This window comes from Priapulus caudatus, unplaced genomic scaffold (assembly GCF_000485595.1).
Source record: "Priapulus caudatus unplaced genomic scaffold, Priapulus_caudatus-5.0.1 Scaffold104, whole genome shotgun sequence".
NCBI lineage: Eukaryota > Metazoa > Priapulida > Priapulimorpha > Priapulimorphida > Priapulidae > Priapulus > Priapulus caudatus.
In genome coordinates, this window is record NW_014577165.1 from 432,134 (window position 1) to 446,188 (window position 14,055).

Consider the following 14,055-nt stretch of genomic DNA (forward strand, 5'->3'; position numbering starts at 1 on the left):
GGGTTTAACGGCGGTTGGTTACGACGCGCCCCCTCCCCCCATGACGATCAGTGGTGCACTCTCTGTTATCCACAATCTCCGTATAACCGAAACGATCCCGTGCCATTAATCCTATCCTAATCACGATAATCATAAAACTCAGTATAACTATCACCTTCCACGATAAGACATACACGTCATACAAAGTAATACCACAGCAGCTGCTTCGTGAATGCAACGCTCACACCAGCGGTGTGGACCGGCACTTACGATGACGCAAAGAACGAGCGCACAGCAACGACACGCCGCGAGCCTCACCGCTACTCGCAACAATCGAAACGCCACACACTCGAGTGCGCACGAAGCGTCGATTCACAAACGAAATTTCACGACACAATGCGAGAGAATCGGCAGTTATTTTCCCCTCTGCTTTCTAGTCAGAGATGTAAATGGTATTTGTCCAAAAAATAGGAAAATATTCAGACACTCCGACAACAGTGACTGTTGGCCACGGAATGGGGGGCAAATGGTACCCTGAAGGGCACCTGGCATGTCCTTGCGTAGGCAGGGGTGCTCAACATAGAGACTTTTTGGAATTTCCAGTGTCCCTAGATCTCACAGAATCGGAATCTTTATTGAAAATATCAGAAAATCGGAATTCCGTCAAAAATCAGAAAACTTACATCTCTACTAGTGCTCTGCTGAACAGTTAAAGCAGCTGAATGAATTCCCATGATTTTCCCTATATAGTAGCGTAACACGACAACACCCAACCCAACACGAAAACGAAAACAGCTCTACAGTCGAGAGGTTAAATACACAACTGAAAAATAAACACATTTCCACGAATGTTGCCTGCACGCGTAAATACACAACATCGGAATTTTCTCATGACCAGCCCACGCTACCAACAGCACACGGGACTAAATCCTAAACACACTAAAAAAATTGCACACCCCTAAGCCAGCACGGGAATCGTTACGGCGAATTCGACGGCGAAAGCGAGCGATACTTTGCGAGTGCACTCTGAGAAGCGCGCGGCGACAGTTCCGAGTGCGACATTGGCATGACCTCAGAGCGATGCCACGCGTGACCTTGCCGTGAACCCACACGTAATCTCACATCTTCGCCGTCGCGAAACAAACGAGACGCAGACACACGTCAGCGCCCGAACAAACCGCGGGGCCGCGCGCTCAAACCATGATACGCTGCGAGGGGACCGCGCGACGGCGGCGCCATCTACTGGGTGTCGAGGGTCTCGATCTCTCCTGCGTTCACGCGGCTGGAGTTGGCGTGCACCGTGTATCCCAGCATGCTCGGATCCATCTTCTGCATCTTTTTCTTTTTCTTCTTGCCGTCGCCTCGCTTGGTGGCGCCACCGCTGCCCTGTTCGGGATGAACGGACTGCTTGCCCCCGCCGGACGGAGTAATGGCTGGGGCGGGTCCCCACATGCTGTCCTGCAATAGTTAACAACACAGTGCAACAGTTAACAACCCCATGCAACAGTTAACAACACAGTGCAACAGTTGACAACACAGTGCAACAGTTAACAACACAGTGCAACAGTTAACAACATAGTGCAACAGTTAACAACACAGTGCAACAGTTAACAACATAGTGCAACAGTTAACAACACAGTGCAACAGTTAACAACACAATGCAACAGCTAACAACCCAATGCAACAGTTAATGCAATGTAACAGTTAACAACTAGCTTGGCAATGCTAGGCCTACTCTCCTGCAACACAATGCATAAACAAACATGCAACAGTTAACAACCGGAACAAAGCCTGGTGATGTTAACAATCGACCGACCACGCACAGCCATCACGCCAATGCGATTGACAACACTAGCTCAACGTCGCACAGTACTTCACATTCACTCTGCACGCTGACTACTATGACGTCACTACTATCTCCGCTCCCCTCCGGCCTAATCTGCTCTCCCCACATTGTCCTACAACCACCCGGTGAGTATGTCATCTCCTGTACTCTGCCCTGTGAGCACGAGCTTTCCTCACGACCCACACAGACCTGCTGCCGCTGCAGGACCAGTCTCTACAGCAATGGTTCTTAACCTTTTTGGCCCCACGACCCCATCAGACATTCTTGGTCAGTACCGTGACCCCCGAAACAAAAATGGAAAAAAAACAGCCCGATTTATGAAAACATGTCTGCCAATACTCAGTCAATGGGATGGCTGAAATTGCTTCACAGCCATCAGGCTATCAAAAAAAGATTTCGGGCAAGTGCTTTAATTGTGCTTGTGGGCAACCAAATTGCCACTTGCCCGACCGACAATATTTTGTAGCACCCTGATAATTATATAGAATTTAAATGAATTTGTTTTATTTATGACCCCTTCATGACCCCTGGAAAAACCCCAAACGACCCCCATGGGGATCAGGACCCCCAGGTTAAGAACCGCTGCTCTACAGCATTCACAATATGGCAGCAGCAACCGGACGGACGTACATATGGGCTGGTGGGCGATGATTTACCTTCCACGGACCACTCACGCTCACCTCATCTGTTTGTTTGGCCTGGTTGCGGTATTTGCTGCGCTTGTCGATGAACTGCTTCGCAAATTCCTTCGCGTCTTTGCTCTCACCGAGGTACGATCGTACGTAGTCATGAATCTATAACAGCAGCAGTGAGGGAGCAACAGTGACTACACTGTGAGGTATGATCGTACGTAGTCATGAATCTATAACAGCAGTAGTGAGGGAGCAACAGTGACTACACTGTGAGGTATGATCGTACGTAGTCATGAATCTATAACGTCAGTAGTGAGGGAGCAACAGTGACTACACTGTGAGGAAGGATCGTACGTAGTCATGAATCTATAACATCAGTAGTGAGGGAGCAACAGTGACTACACTGTGAGGTATGATCGTACGTAGTCATGAATCTATAACAGCAGCAGTGAAGGAGCAACAGTGACTACACTGTGAGGTATGATCGTACGTAGTCATGAATCTATAACAGCAGCAGTGAGGGAGCAACAGTGACTACACTGTGAGGTATGATCGTACGTAGTCATGAATCTATAACAGCAGCAGTGAGGGAGCAACAGTGACTACACTGTGAGGTATGATTCGTGAGACCGTAGTCTCATGGATCATAACGTCAGTACAGTTGGAGGGAGCAACAGTGACATACACTCCGTGAGGTGACGATCGCATGTAGTCATGATCTTATAACAGCACCAGTGAGGGGAGCAACCGTGACTTACACTGTGAGCGTAACGATCATGACGTAGTCATCGACATCGTATATACGTCAGTAGTGACGGGCAGCAACAGTGATCTACAGCCTGTGATAGGATATCGTACGTAGTCGATGAATGCTATAACGTCAAGTAGTGAGGGAGCAAACATGGTGACTACGACTTGGTAGGTACGATCATACGTAATCATGTGAATCTATAACGCAGTTAAGTGAAGGGAGCAACAGGTGACTACATGCTGAGTATGATCGGCTCACGGTAGTCATGGGAATCTATAACGTCAGTAGTGATGGAGAGCAAACTGAGTGGACTTACACTGTGAGGTATGAGTCGTACGTAGCTGCCATGGAATCTATAAGCGTCAGTATAGTGAGGGCAAGCAGTTGACTATCACTGGTGAGGTAGTGGATCGTACGTAGTCATGGAATCTATAACAGCAGTTAGTGAGGGGTCAAGCGTGACTACACTGTGAGGATGATCGACGTAAGTTTCATGAATTCTATTACACGGTCAGTAGTGAGGTAGCAACATGTGACTACACTGGTGAGTATGACACTAGTCATATCTATACATCAGTAATCGAGGGGAGCACAGCCGACGTCACGGAAGGTACGATCGTGACCGTATCATGAATTCTATAACATCAGTAAATGAGCGGAGGGCGGAACAGTCGACTACACTATGAGAGGTATTTGATCGTACGTAGTTCATGAATCTATAACAGCATCAGGAGAGCAACAGTGACTACAACTGTGAGGGTATGACTCGATTACGGTAGTCATGAATCTAAACTCAGTGAGGGAGCAAACAGTGACTACACTGTGAGGTATGATCGCCCACGGTAGTCCATGAATCTATACAGCCAGCAGTGAAGGAGCGAACAGTGACTTACACTGCTGAGGTTATGTCGTACGCTAGTCATGAAATCTATAAACAGCTATAGTGAAGGAGCAAACGAGTGACTACACTGTGAGGTATGAATCGCCACGTAGTCATGAATCTATAACAGCGAGTTAGTGAGGGAGCAACAGCTGACTACAGCTGTGAGGAAGGATCGTAGTAGGTCATCGAATCATATACAGCAGACAGTGATGGGAGGTCTAACAAGTAACCTAACACTGTTGAGGTATAGACGCACGTAGTCTATGAAATTCTATGAACATCAGTAATATGAGGGAGGCAACAGGTGGACTAACACTGTGAGGTAACGATCGTACGAGAAATACGTCATGAATCATAACAGCGTAGATAGTGATGGGCGAACCTAAGTGACTACACTGTGAGTATGATCGTGCGTAGTCATGAATTCTATAACATCAGTAAGTGGAGGGAGCAAACAGTGACACACTGTGAGGTATGATTCGTACTGTAGTCATGAACATCGCTAATGAAGGAGCATGCAGTGGAAGGCAACGTGACTACATCTGCTGTGAGGAAGGATTCGTACTTTGTCCATGAATCTATACGGTCGTAGTTGAGGAGCAACAGTGACTACCACTGTGACGGTATAGATCGTACGTATGTCATCGGAATCATATAACAGCATCAAGTGGAGCGAGCAACAGTGACACAGCTGCCTGAGGTATGATCGCTACCGTAGTTCATGAATTATAACATCAGTAGTGAGGAGAGCCAAACAGTGACTTACACTGTGAGGTATGATCGTACGTAGTTCATGAAATCTTAATAACGTCAGTTTAGTGAGAGCGAGCAACCAGCCCGACTGACACTGGGAGGTTATGATCGTGACGTAATCATGAATCTATAACGTCAGTAATATGGGAGCAACCAGTGACTACCACTGTGAGGTAAGCGATCGTACGTTATCATGAATCTATAAGCAGTCAGCAGTGATGGCAGCAAACACGACTAACACTGTGATATTGATCGCACCGTTAGTCATGATCTATAACAGCAGCAGTGAAGGAGAACAGGACACACTGTGAGGAAGGAGATCGTACGTAGTCATGAATCTATAACATCATGTCGAGGGAGCAAACAGCCGACTACACTGTGAGGTAATGAAGTCGTACGTATCATGCTTCTTATAACGTGTCAGCAGTGGGAGGGAGCACAGTGACTACACTGCTGAGGTATGGTCCGTAGCGTAGTCATGGAATCTATACAGCAGCAGTGACGGGGAGGCAACAGATGGAACTACACTGTGAGTACGAAATCGTACGTAGTCATGAAATCTATAACCTGTCAGTAGTGAGGGAGCAAGCATGACTACACTGTGAAGGTATGATCGTACGTAGGTCATGAATCTATAACAGCAGGCGCGTGGAAGAGCAACAGTGACTTACGATCCTGTGAGGGTAATGGGAAAATCCCCCCCCGCGCCACACTAGTCATGAATCTATTGAACAGCAGTATGAGGCGAGCAATCAGCGACTGACACTGTGAGGTATGACCGTACGTTAAGTCATGAATCTATAAGCAGGTGCGCCATAAGTTGAAGGGCCAACAGAAGTACTACACTGTGGGGGTAATGATCGTACGTAGTCAATGAATCTAATAACAGCAGCTAGTGAAGGAGCAACAGTTGAGCTACACTGTGAGTAATGATCATACGTAATCATGAATTATACAGCAGGCGCAGTGAGGGGTAAGCAAACCAGTGACTGACACCTGTGAGCCGTATGATCGTACGTAGTTCATAGAATTCTATAACGTTCAGTAATGAGGGGCAGCCAGTGACTACATCTGTGAGGATATGATCTAGCGTGTCATGGAATCTATAACAGCCAGCAGTTTAAGGACAACAGTGATACACTGCGAGGTGATTGATCGCACGGTAGTATGAACTATAACAGCAGCAGTGAAGCGAGCATGCAACAGTGACTACACCTGTTACGATCCCTATCATGAATCTTAACAGCTAGCAGTGAAGGTGCAATCATACTACACTGGTGAGGTATGATCGCTACGTAGTCAGAATCTATAACAGCAGGTAGTAGGGAGCAACAGTTGACTACACTGTGAGGAAGGATCGGTACTAGTCAATGAATCCTATAACAGCCAGCAGTGAGGGAGCACCATAACTACACTGTGAGGTAGGTCGATCGTGACAGTAGTCATGAATCTATAACAGCAGGTAGCAGGATACTATTGCACTATCACCTGATGACACAACGATTGCCCCAACTGTGATGACTAGCATCGATGTGCCAATTGGGCACACAAAAAATGGAATATAAAAGACATAGCAGTACAGGTAATAGCAAATCAGTGCGAGTGTGGCGAATGAACGGCAGTTTATATGCTGTTTTCACCAAGACCAGAAGTGTAGAGATGTGAAACATGCAGAGAGAATTATGTTTTACTGAAACCAGACAATAAATACAGTAATTTGTGAACGACAAAAACGCGAAGTTTACTTTTCGTTGAATGCTTGGTGTGACAAAATTACTCGTCTGCTTTTTCTATATCACACAAATATCACAATATCAATAGAGATATAATTAATGCTTAAATCATGTTTACAAGCCTACCTCATATGGGGAATCTACATCCTTCAGGAAGAAATGAACGTCGAACTGCAACGTAAAACACAAATGAATACAGGTAGATTCATTATCCATTATATTTTATTCTAATTGTGATTTTATCGTTTATCAGATCATTATTACTACTACACACTATATAATATTACAGATTTTATATGCAGTTTATTTATTCTACATTCAGTATAGTACGTAGTAACAAGCACAATCTTGTGGTTTTCTCGAGATAACGACAGCATGTGGAACACGAGGCATTAACACCAACATCTACGCTAATCACTGAGAAATGGCCACATCTGTCAAGCCTCTAAAGGTCGCGAGATGAGGTGAAGTCTTCACCGACCAACAAATATTATTATTATTATTTTATATAATAAAATAAATATTATTTGTTTAATTAATATATTTCAATTAATTAATAATTAAGTTTTTTATCATTATTATATAATTATTAATATTTAATTATTATAATTACTATAATATTTAATTAATTATTAATATTAATAATAATAAATAATATAATTAATTTAATTTAATATATAATTTTATTTATTATATTAACAAAAAAAGTACCGTCCAACGTGTGCTGCATGTCCGATAGAGCCTTGTTGCACCACTGCGTGAATTCGTCCATGGGTCGCTTCTGTTCAAACAGCTTCATAACGTTCTCCTACAGAACGAGAAAGAGAGAGAGAATGAAAATGGCTGAGTGAGAAGAAACAAACTTACTTTGTACCCATCGTGCTAGCAATCCCCACCCGCTGCCACATCAGCCATTGACCTATCGGCCTGACACGAATGACAGGCGGCTCTAAATAATCAGCATGGTGATCGGACACTAAAGGCGACGCTCGTCAATAAGGTGACAGGACGCCTGCCAGATCTCCCATCTGATGATCATCAGTAATAATTAATTGGATTTCCGTAACAAAAGGCATTTGTTCAAGTAGACCACGTTTTGTTCAGTCTTATTACAGTATAATAAAATTTATCTCTCATACGGTGATATGCTGAAAATATCCTTTCAATTGCGGGTACTACTTACTTCCTGAATCCGTGACGTCATTTCAAATGAGCTGCGCCCAAACCAGACAGGAGCGAGCGATTAACACAGCATCATAAACCATTCAGTGAGTACCGGTTACGTTTTAAGAGCTTATTATCCTAAATCTACAGACATCTCCAGTAGTCCATGTTAGCATGATAGAAGTTTGATTTACACTGTGTGTTTAGTTCTTTTTTTTGCATTAAAAAATATAAATTCAGAGATTTCTTGCTGGTCGCGTATTTTTCGAGGTCGTCCTGTAACACCGTAATTTGAACCTATGCAGGCGTCCGTAAACAAATTACGGGCCAATACGTAACAGTTGGCAGGTCTGAGGGTCAACAAGGTGGATCCTTTTGCGTGAACATGCAGAAAATCATGTACAAGCTGGGTGATCTTGACCGACCACGCAACATTATCCACGGGTACGTCGTTATCTCGCTTTGACAGATAGGTCTATTCTACTGACGGTTCGTTCCCTCTTCAACACACAAAGTGTTAGCATGGAATTTTAAAGTGTCAGGGTAACCACTACATCAACATTCAAAAATGTACTGCATAGCAAGCTATGATTTCATCATACCGCCTCCTTCTGAGACCGAGGTTCCTTCTTTGCATTGGTGGCAGACGACGTCTTCTTTCCCTTGGCCGGGGATAGAGAAGGAAAATCGGGATCTATCCTGAAGTACAGATAAAATTAGTCGATATTAAATAATTGCAGTACAAAAATTTCGAAGTCTACATGCTCTTACGACAATCCATCACTATTACGGCTATCCCTTGCTGCTATGACCATCCCTCGCTCTTACGACCACTCTTTGCTCTTACGGCTATCCCCACTTACTTGCTGTTTGACGCATTCTTGAACTTCTTCGTTTTCACCGGAGCGACGTCTTCCTCCCAGAACCCTTTGCCCTGCGATTTTGCATCGCCCCAGATAGCAGTGCCGTTGCTGCCCCAGTTGTTTGTGTTCGCACTGGTCTTAGCTGCCCAGTTCGACATGCCCAGTGGTACACTCTACAAGTAGAGGAAACAACCGTGTGAAGGCATACTCACATGGGTAACGTAGAGACATGCAGCGTTTTGGGGACAAGGTTATCTGCTACTAGAAGAGTGAGATTAATTATGCACCTTACTTGCAAAATTAATACTTATTCATTCACTATTGTCGTTATGGTTTTTCACCTTGCTAAAATTTCATACTAACATGATTCTACGAGTAGATACTTAGTATCTGAACCTGCAGGTACAAATTGTCACTTTTCTATTTTTTTGTTCTATTTGCAACCCATGTTCTTTCCTAATATACGCGGCCATTCCTTATATACCCAACTGCTCTACAATCACAGAGAATCACGACTTCACACGTCTAGTCTTCGCATTACCTCAATCTACGCAACTAAAATGCTACATCGGTTCTAGGCCAGTGAAATTTCACAATGTATTTACATGCAGTGGCTAGAACCAGAACTAGGTCTGGTTTGTTATCAGTCAGACTGCACAGACTAATACAATCACAATCAGTCAGCTGAGCAATTGCATCTGCTTTCGCTGCTGCTACTGCTACTACTGCTGCTGCTGCTATTACTGCTACTGCTACTACTAGTACTACCAGGGGCGGCGCCAGGGTATTTTCTTAGGGGGGGCGAAACCAGGGGCGTGTACAGGATCACGCAAAGGGGGGTTTTGAAATTTTTTGAAATTAGACCCCCTCAGATGCGTTTTCTGCGCGAGAAGGGAGGGTCCGGAACGTGCCACCTGGACCCCCCCCGCCCTGTACACGCCGAGTAACGGTAGACTGCTGAATACCGGTGTGCGCGTTGCACTGACGGTGGGTGCGTCAGGGGTAGATTCAATGAAATCATCAAGCCTGCGCGTACGCAAATATTTTTCGTAAACTGGTGTAATGCAATCGACGTCTGCTTAGGTGCGATTCATCAACCACAGACTAATTTAGTAAATTTTCGTAAGCGATTTCGCATACGCAAAGCGAGGGCCGTTTAGGTGCCCCATTCATCAAGCTAAAGATTTACGTAAAACGCTTTGGCGTAACTTTACACGATCTGAATAAGGTGCTCGTAGAAACGGGCACTCAAATTGCACAGGGTGTGTTCAAGCATAGCCGCAAGACAATGCCATAGTTTTATTGGGGAGAAAGACATATAGAAATTACTGAACTTCCAAATCTAAAAATAAATATAATAATTACCATAGCTACACCAGACCAGGCGCGCCTATTGACGCTTTTTTTGTCCATAGGCTGGCAATTGTTTCGTTATAGAGCGAGTTTCGAGTAACGCCCCGTGTACGTGCCACACAGCCGCGTGCGCTGACTTGTACGTGCACAAACGCCGTGCGCACCTTGTAGCTGCACACGCACCAGCACTTGGTAACGTTGGGCACACAAAGGCACGGCACGATTACGTACCACGCCCCCACGCACGGCACGCTGCCGTGTACGTACGCAAGGCACGCACGTGTACGTGCACACGCCACACCGGCCCGGCACGTGTAGTGCACACACACTCACGCACCACGTGTACGTGCACATGACATCACGCACGCAGGCACGAGGTCTTAAGCACGCCGCCTTCCACAGGCGTACGTGTCGCTGCTTTCCATACGAGTGGTTGAACACAAGCCATACAAACGAAAATGAGGAGGTGACAACGCTGCGTTGATCCGATCGCACCTACGAGCTTTGCGGTACGTAACTTGTCGTAGAAACTTTGTGTAAGCAATACCAGCTTTGCCAACGTTGATGAATCCAAAGCCCCAGGGGCCCGCCCTAATCCCCCTGGCACGGGGTCGCGGGAGCTCTCAGAGTTTAGCTAATTCATAAGCCGCTCACATTGCTGACAAAAAAATTAAGGCAGGAACCAAGGAGGCAAGCAATATACCAAGGAGAATGAAACGAAGGGGAGGACTCCAACACCCCACATTATGTAGGTAAATATCTGGTACTGCGCCACTGGCGCATTAAAAAATGGGGGGGGGGCCTCCTAAGAACTAAGCTCAAGTACCTGACAAATGGTAGTCTCTGGAACTAAATGTGTGTGAATGTGGATGCTCTGGAACGCGGCTATCGTTCGGAAAATGGGGGTCCTCTCGGAACTAGCTAGGATTTCGTTGAAATTTCAATGCTAAGAAACTGGGACACTTTTAAAAGAGGGGTCTCCGGAAACTGTGGGATACAGATGATTGCTTAAAATCTATGTTTAACACCTTGAACGCAATAATTGTTGTAATATGTAGCAGAGAGACGAAAAACATTGACCCGGAGTAGAAAATGAAGCGCCGCGACAACGCCACACACACACACACACACACAGCGCAGCAGCGGCGGCGTGCTGCCTAGCACACAGCTAACTAAAACTAGAACAGAGGGCACTGCCACGGCAGGAAAGCAATACTCCGGCCAGCCGACATACCCATACGCCATAACCCGACTCCACAACCACAACAATAACGGCCACGATAATAACGCCACACCCAATGTATGCTCGCGTCGCGTGCTCAGGTCAGCAGCAGCGTGTGGCTGGCTCGCTCGCTGACGATCGCGGCGAGGAACCGGCCGCTGAATAATCGATCGCGTCCACACACACACCAAACACAGCCACACAACAACAGCCACACACCCACACACACAACACACACACACACACACACACACACCACACCACCATTGCTGGACCAGCACACACACACAGCACACCACATCACCAACTACACAACACACTACGACACGCCGCTGCGCAGAGGGCCGGGCCGGGCTGCGCAAGGGAAGAACACAAGCACACACAACACACACCACACCACACACCATCACACCACGCACACACCTTCACACACACCACACACCACACACACACACACAACACACACACACACACACACACACACACCGACACACACAACACACCACACACATCGACCACACGACACACTACACACACACACCACACCACTACCACACAACACGACACACCACACATCGACACACACAAACCACACAACACACACCGACAATCACAAACGCACCACACATCACAGGACACACCAGCCGCACCAGCCACACACACACAACCACAAGACACACACACACACACACACACACCACAGCACACACGACACACACACACGCACACACACACACACACCAGCACCACCACAGACACACACACACACTGACACACACACAGCACACACACCAACACGCACCACACGACGGCGCACGCCAGGGCTCGCGCATTTCAGATTTGGTTTGTCCCCTGTCAGGCAACCAAGAACAATTTTAACTTGTCCGAAATTTTGATTTTACATTGTCCAAAATTTACTTGTGCAATCTAGAGCCGGTTAATGTCCTCTTTGGTTCAAGTGCATATCATATTATCAGGAGTGTAATAATAGTAGAGATCTATATATATAAATAGGATATTATAAATAGGATATATATACATATATTAACATAATAGATAGGATGTATATAACTATAGGTATATATATAATATTATATACACTCCTGACATTTTTTGCGATATCCCTGCGTGCATATAGGCTCGCACCATACCTAGGCATGTGTCGCACGCGGCGTTTGCGATGCGTGCGTGCGTGTGTATTACACAGTTACAGTAAATATAGATACCGTATTTACATTGTGTACACAACCCGGCGCTTTTTGTACACAACTTCAATAAAAAAAATCAGGGGGTGGTGACTAAATAGACGAAGCTATAGAATCTTGTTAAAGGTACCAATGTTTGGAGTACCGAAATTTTCAAAAATGCAGAAAAATATGGGTGAGACTTTATAATAACATGATTAACTTATACACGAGTAAATACAGTAGCATGTAAAATCGTAATGAAATTCACACGTTTATGTTTCATGCTAGCACGCGTCAATGGGTGTCATTAACCGATAGCAGCTTTTCCTCAATCACAGGAACAAGAGTTTTGCTGTTATCCCTCTCATACCGCAGCTATCGCCCACCAATACATATTCAAGTAATGAATATTCCCCACCGACTTTTATAAACAATCGTACCCCTACCGCAGTACATAAAATCATGCCGCCACCAGCCAAGGGAGGTACTGCCGCTGCGCGCTCTGATAAATCTGTAATGGTTAAACTAGTGGTGTCTCGGGCTGCTTTTTCAGGGACCTTTGAAAAACGTTTGAAGGAGCAATGTGTGGCGATAGCGACCTGGCGTCAGAGGTATGTTTAAGAATATAAACAAAACTTAGAACTTTCAAAGTTGTCCCGATCGGGCAACTTAGCAAGATAATAACTTGTCCCAGACATAGAACTTTTCGCACTTGTTCCCGGGCAATCGGAACACCCGTTAGGTCGAGGGCTGCACACCGCACACACATGCTAACTGTGTACACGAACCACTAGACCCGAGTCACATAACCTCGCCTCCACTTTCGGGGGCGAGGAAAAATAAGATGAGTCATGTAAGAGTATATTAGAGGCAGTGCAAGTAACTAGGGGGAGGGGCCAAGGGGGCACGTGGCCCGCGCCAGTCAGGGGGCGCAAAAAAGGCAAAGGGTAAAAAAACCGCAAAAAACGCCAAAGGAAAAAAAAACAAATTTTGCGCAACTAAATGAAACTATCTCTGAAATAAATGTTTCATCCCTTTATTGACAAAGTTGATTACCAGGGGCGTGTACAGGGGGGTCCGCAGGGGTCCGACTCGCCCGTGCTCCCGCGCCCACGAAAAAGACGCATCTAAAAGGGTCTAATTCAAAAAATTTTGTGGGGAGGGCGCCCCCCAGACGCTCCCTTGCTGCCCGCAAGTTGGGTTAACGGGTTAGACCCCCCCCCTGTACAACCTTAACACGCCCTGTTACCTGGAACCTGGATAAGAGGCTGTAGTTTAGAAGATCGCATCCTAGATCTGAGGAAGCAACCAAAAACTCAACATTCAATTTTTTTTCGTTAATTTTTTCATTGGCGCCGTCTAAGAAGTTGAAGGGGGCCGCAAGTTAGCCCAACTTGCTCCGGCGGCCGCTGTTTTTTCCCCTAGATAACGCCTCTGATTAGAGGTCAGTCTGAACTGTAATTTAATATTATAAAGTTGTTAACACCCTCAAGTGTGCCTACCTTCCGCCGGAACAGCATCATCGAAACAACAAATGCTGGTCCGAACTTGGGACCCCCAAGGAAATAACACCGTTGACATTCAATTACCAATAAGCAACCAGTTTTATATGGGATTGAATTTCGACACTCGTGCTGGGCATCGGTAATTTTTTTCCGAATTTTTCCGATGAAAAAAAGTGGTCCAGCT

The 14,055-nt window shown here is 45.7% G+C and overlaps 2 protein-coding genes across 4 annotated transcripts in view; both read right to left on the reverse strand.

Moving 5' to 3' along the window:
• Positions 1 to 1,218: 1,218 nt before the first annotated feature.
• On the reverse strand, positions 1,219 to 3,475 carry LOC106805176 (PERQ amino acid-rich with GYF domain-containing protein 2-like). The gene is made up of 3 exons (XM_014806672.1): positions 3,467 to 3,475; positions 2,482 to 2,619; positions 1,219 to 1,437 (listed from the first exon to the last, which is right to left on the reverse strand). Exons 1-3 carry the CDS (start codon positions 3,473 to 3,475, stop codon positions 1,219 to 1,221), a joined length of 366 nt encoding a protein of 121 aa, XP_014662158.1.
• Positions 1,349 to 14,055, reverse strand: part of LOC106805185 (PERQ amino acid-rich with GYF domain-containing protein 2-like) — a 45,168-nt gene continuing 32,461 nt past the window's right edge. The window contains exons 22-27 of one of the 3 annotated variants that reach the window (XR_001393404.1): positions 8,605 to 8,777; positions 8,344 to 8,440; positions 7,289 to 7,385; positions 6,704 to 6,748; positions 2,506 to 2,619; positions 1,349 to 1,437 (exon numbers count right to left, since the gene is read on the reverse strand). Coding sequence is in view for 2 of the 3 variants with exons in the window: in XM_014806683.1 (XP_014662169.1) it covers positions 6,705 to 6,748; positions 7,289 to 7,385; positions 8,344 to 8,440; positions 8,605 to 8,777 (411 nt within the window). In the remaining variant the exon portion in view is untranslated. Of the gene's footprint in view, positions 1,438 to 2,505; positions 2,620 to 5,163; positions 5,183 to 6,281; positions 6,295 to 6,703; positions 6,749 to 7,288; positions 7,386 to 8,343; positions 8,441 to 8,604; positions 8,778 to 14,055 lie in introns of those variants that run through there. The other 2 variants (XM_014806683.1, XM_014806684.1) reach the window with 2 other exon arrangements.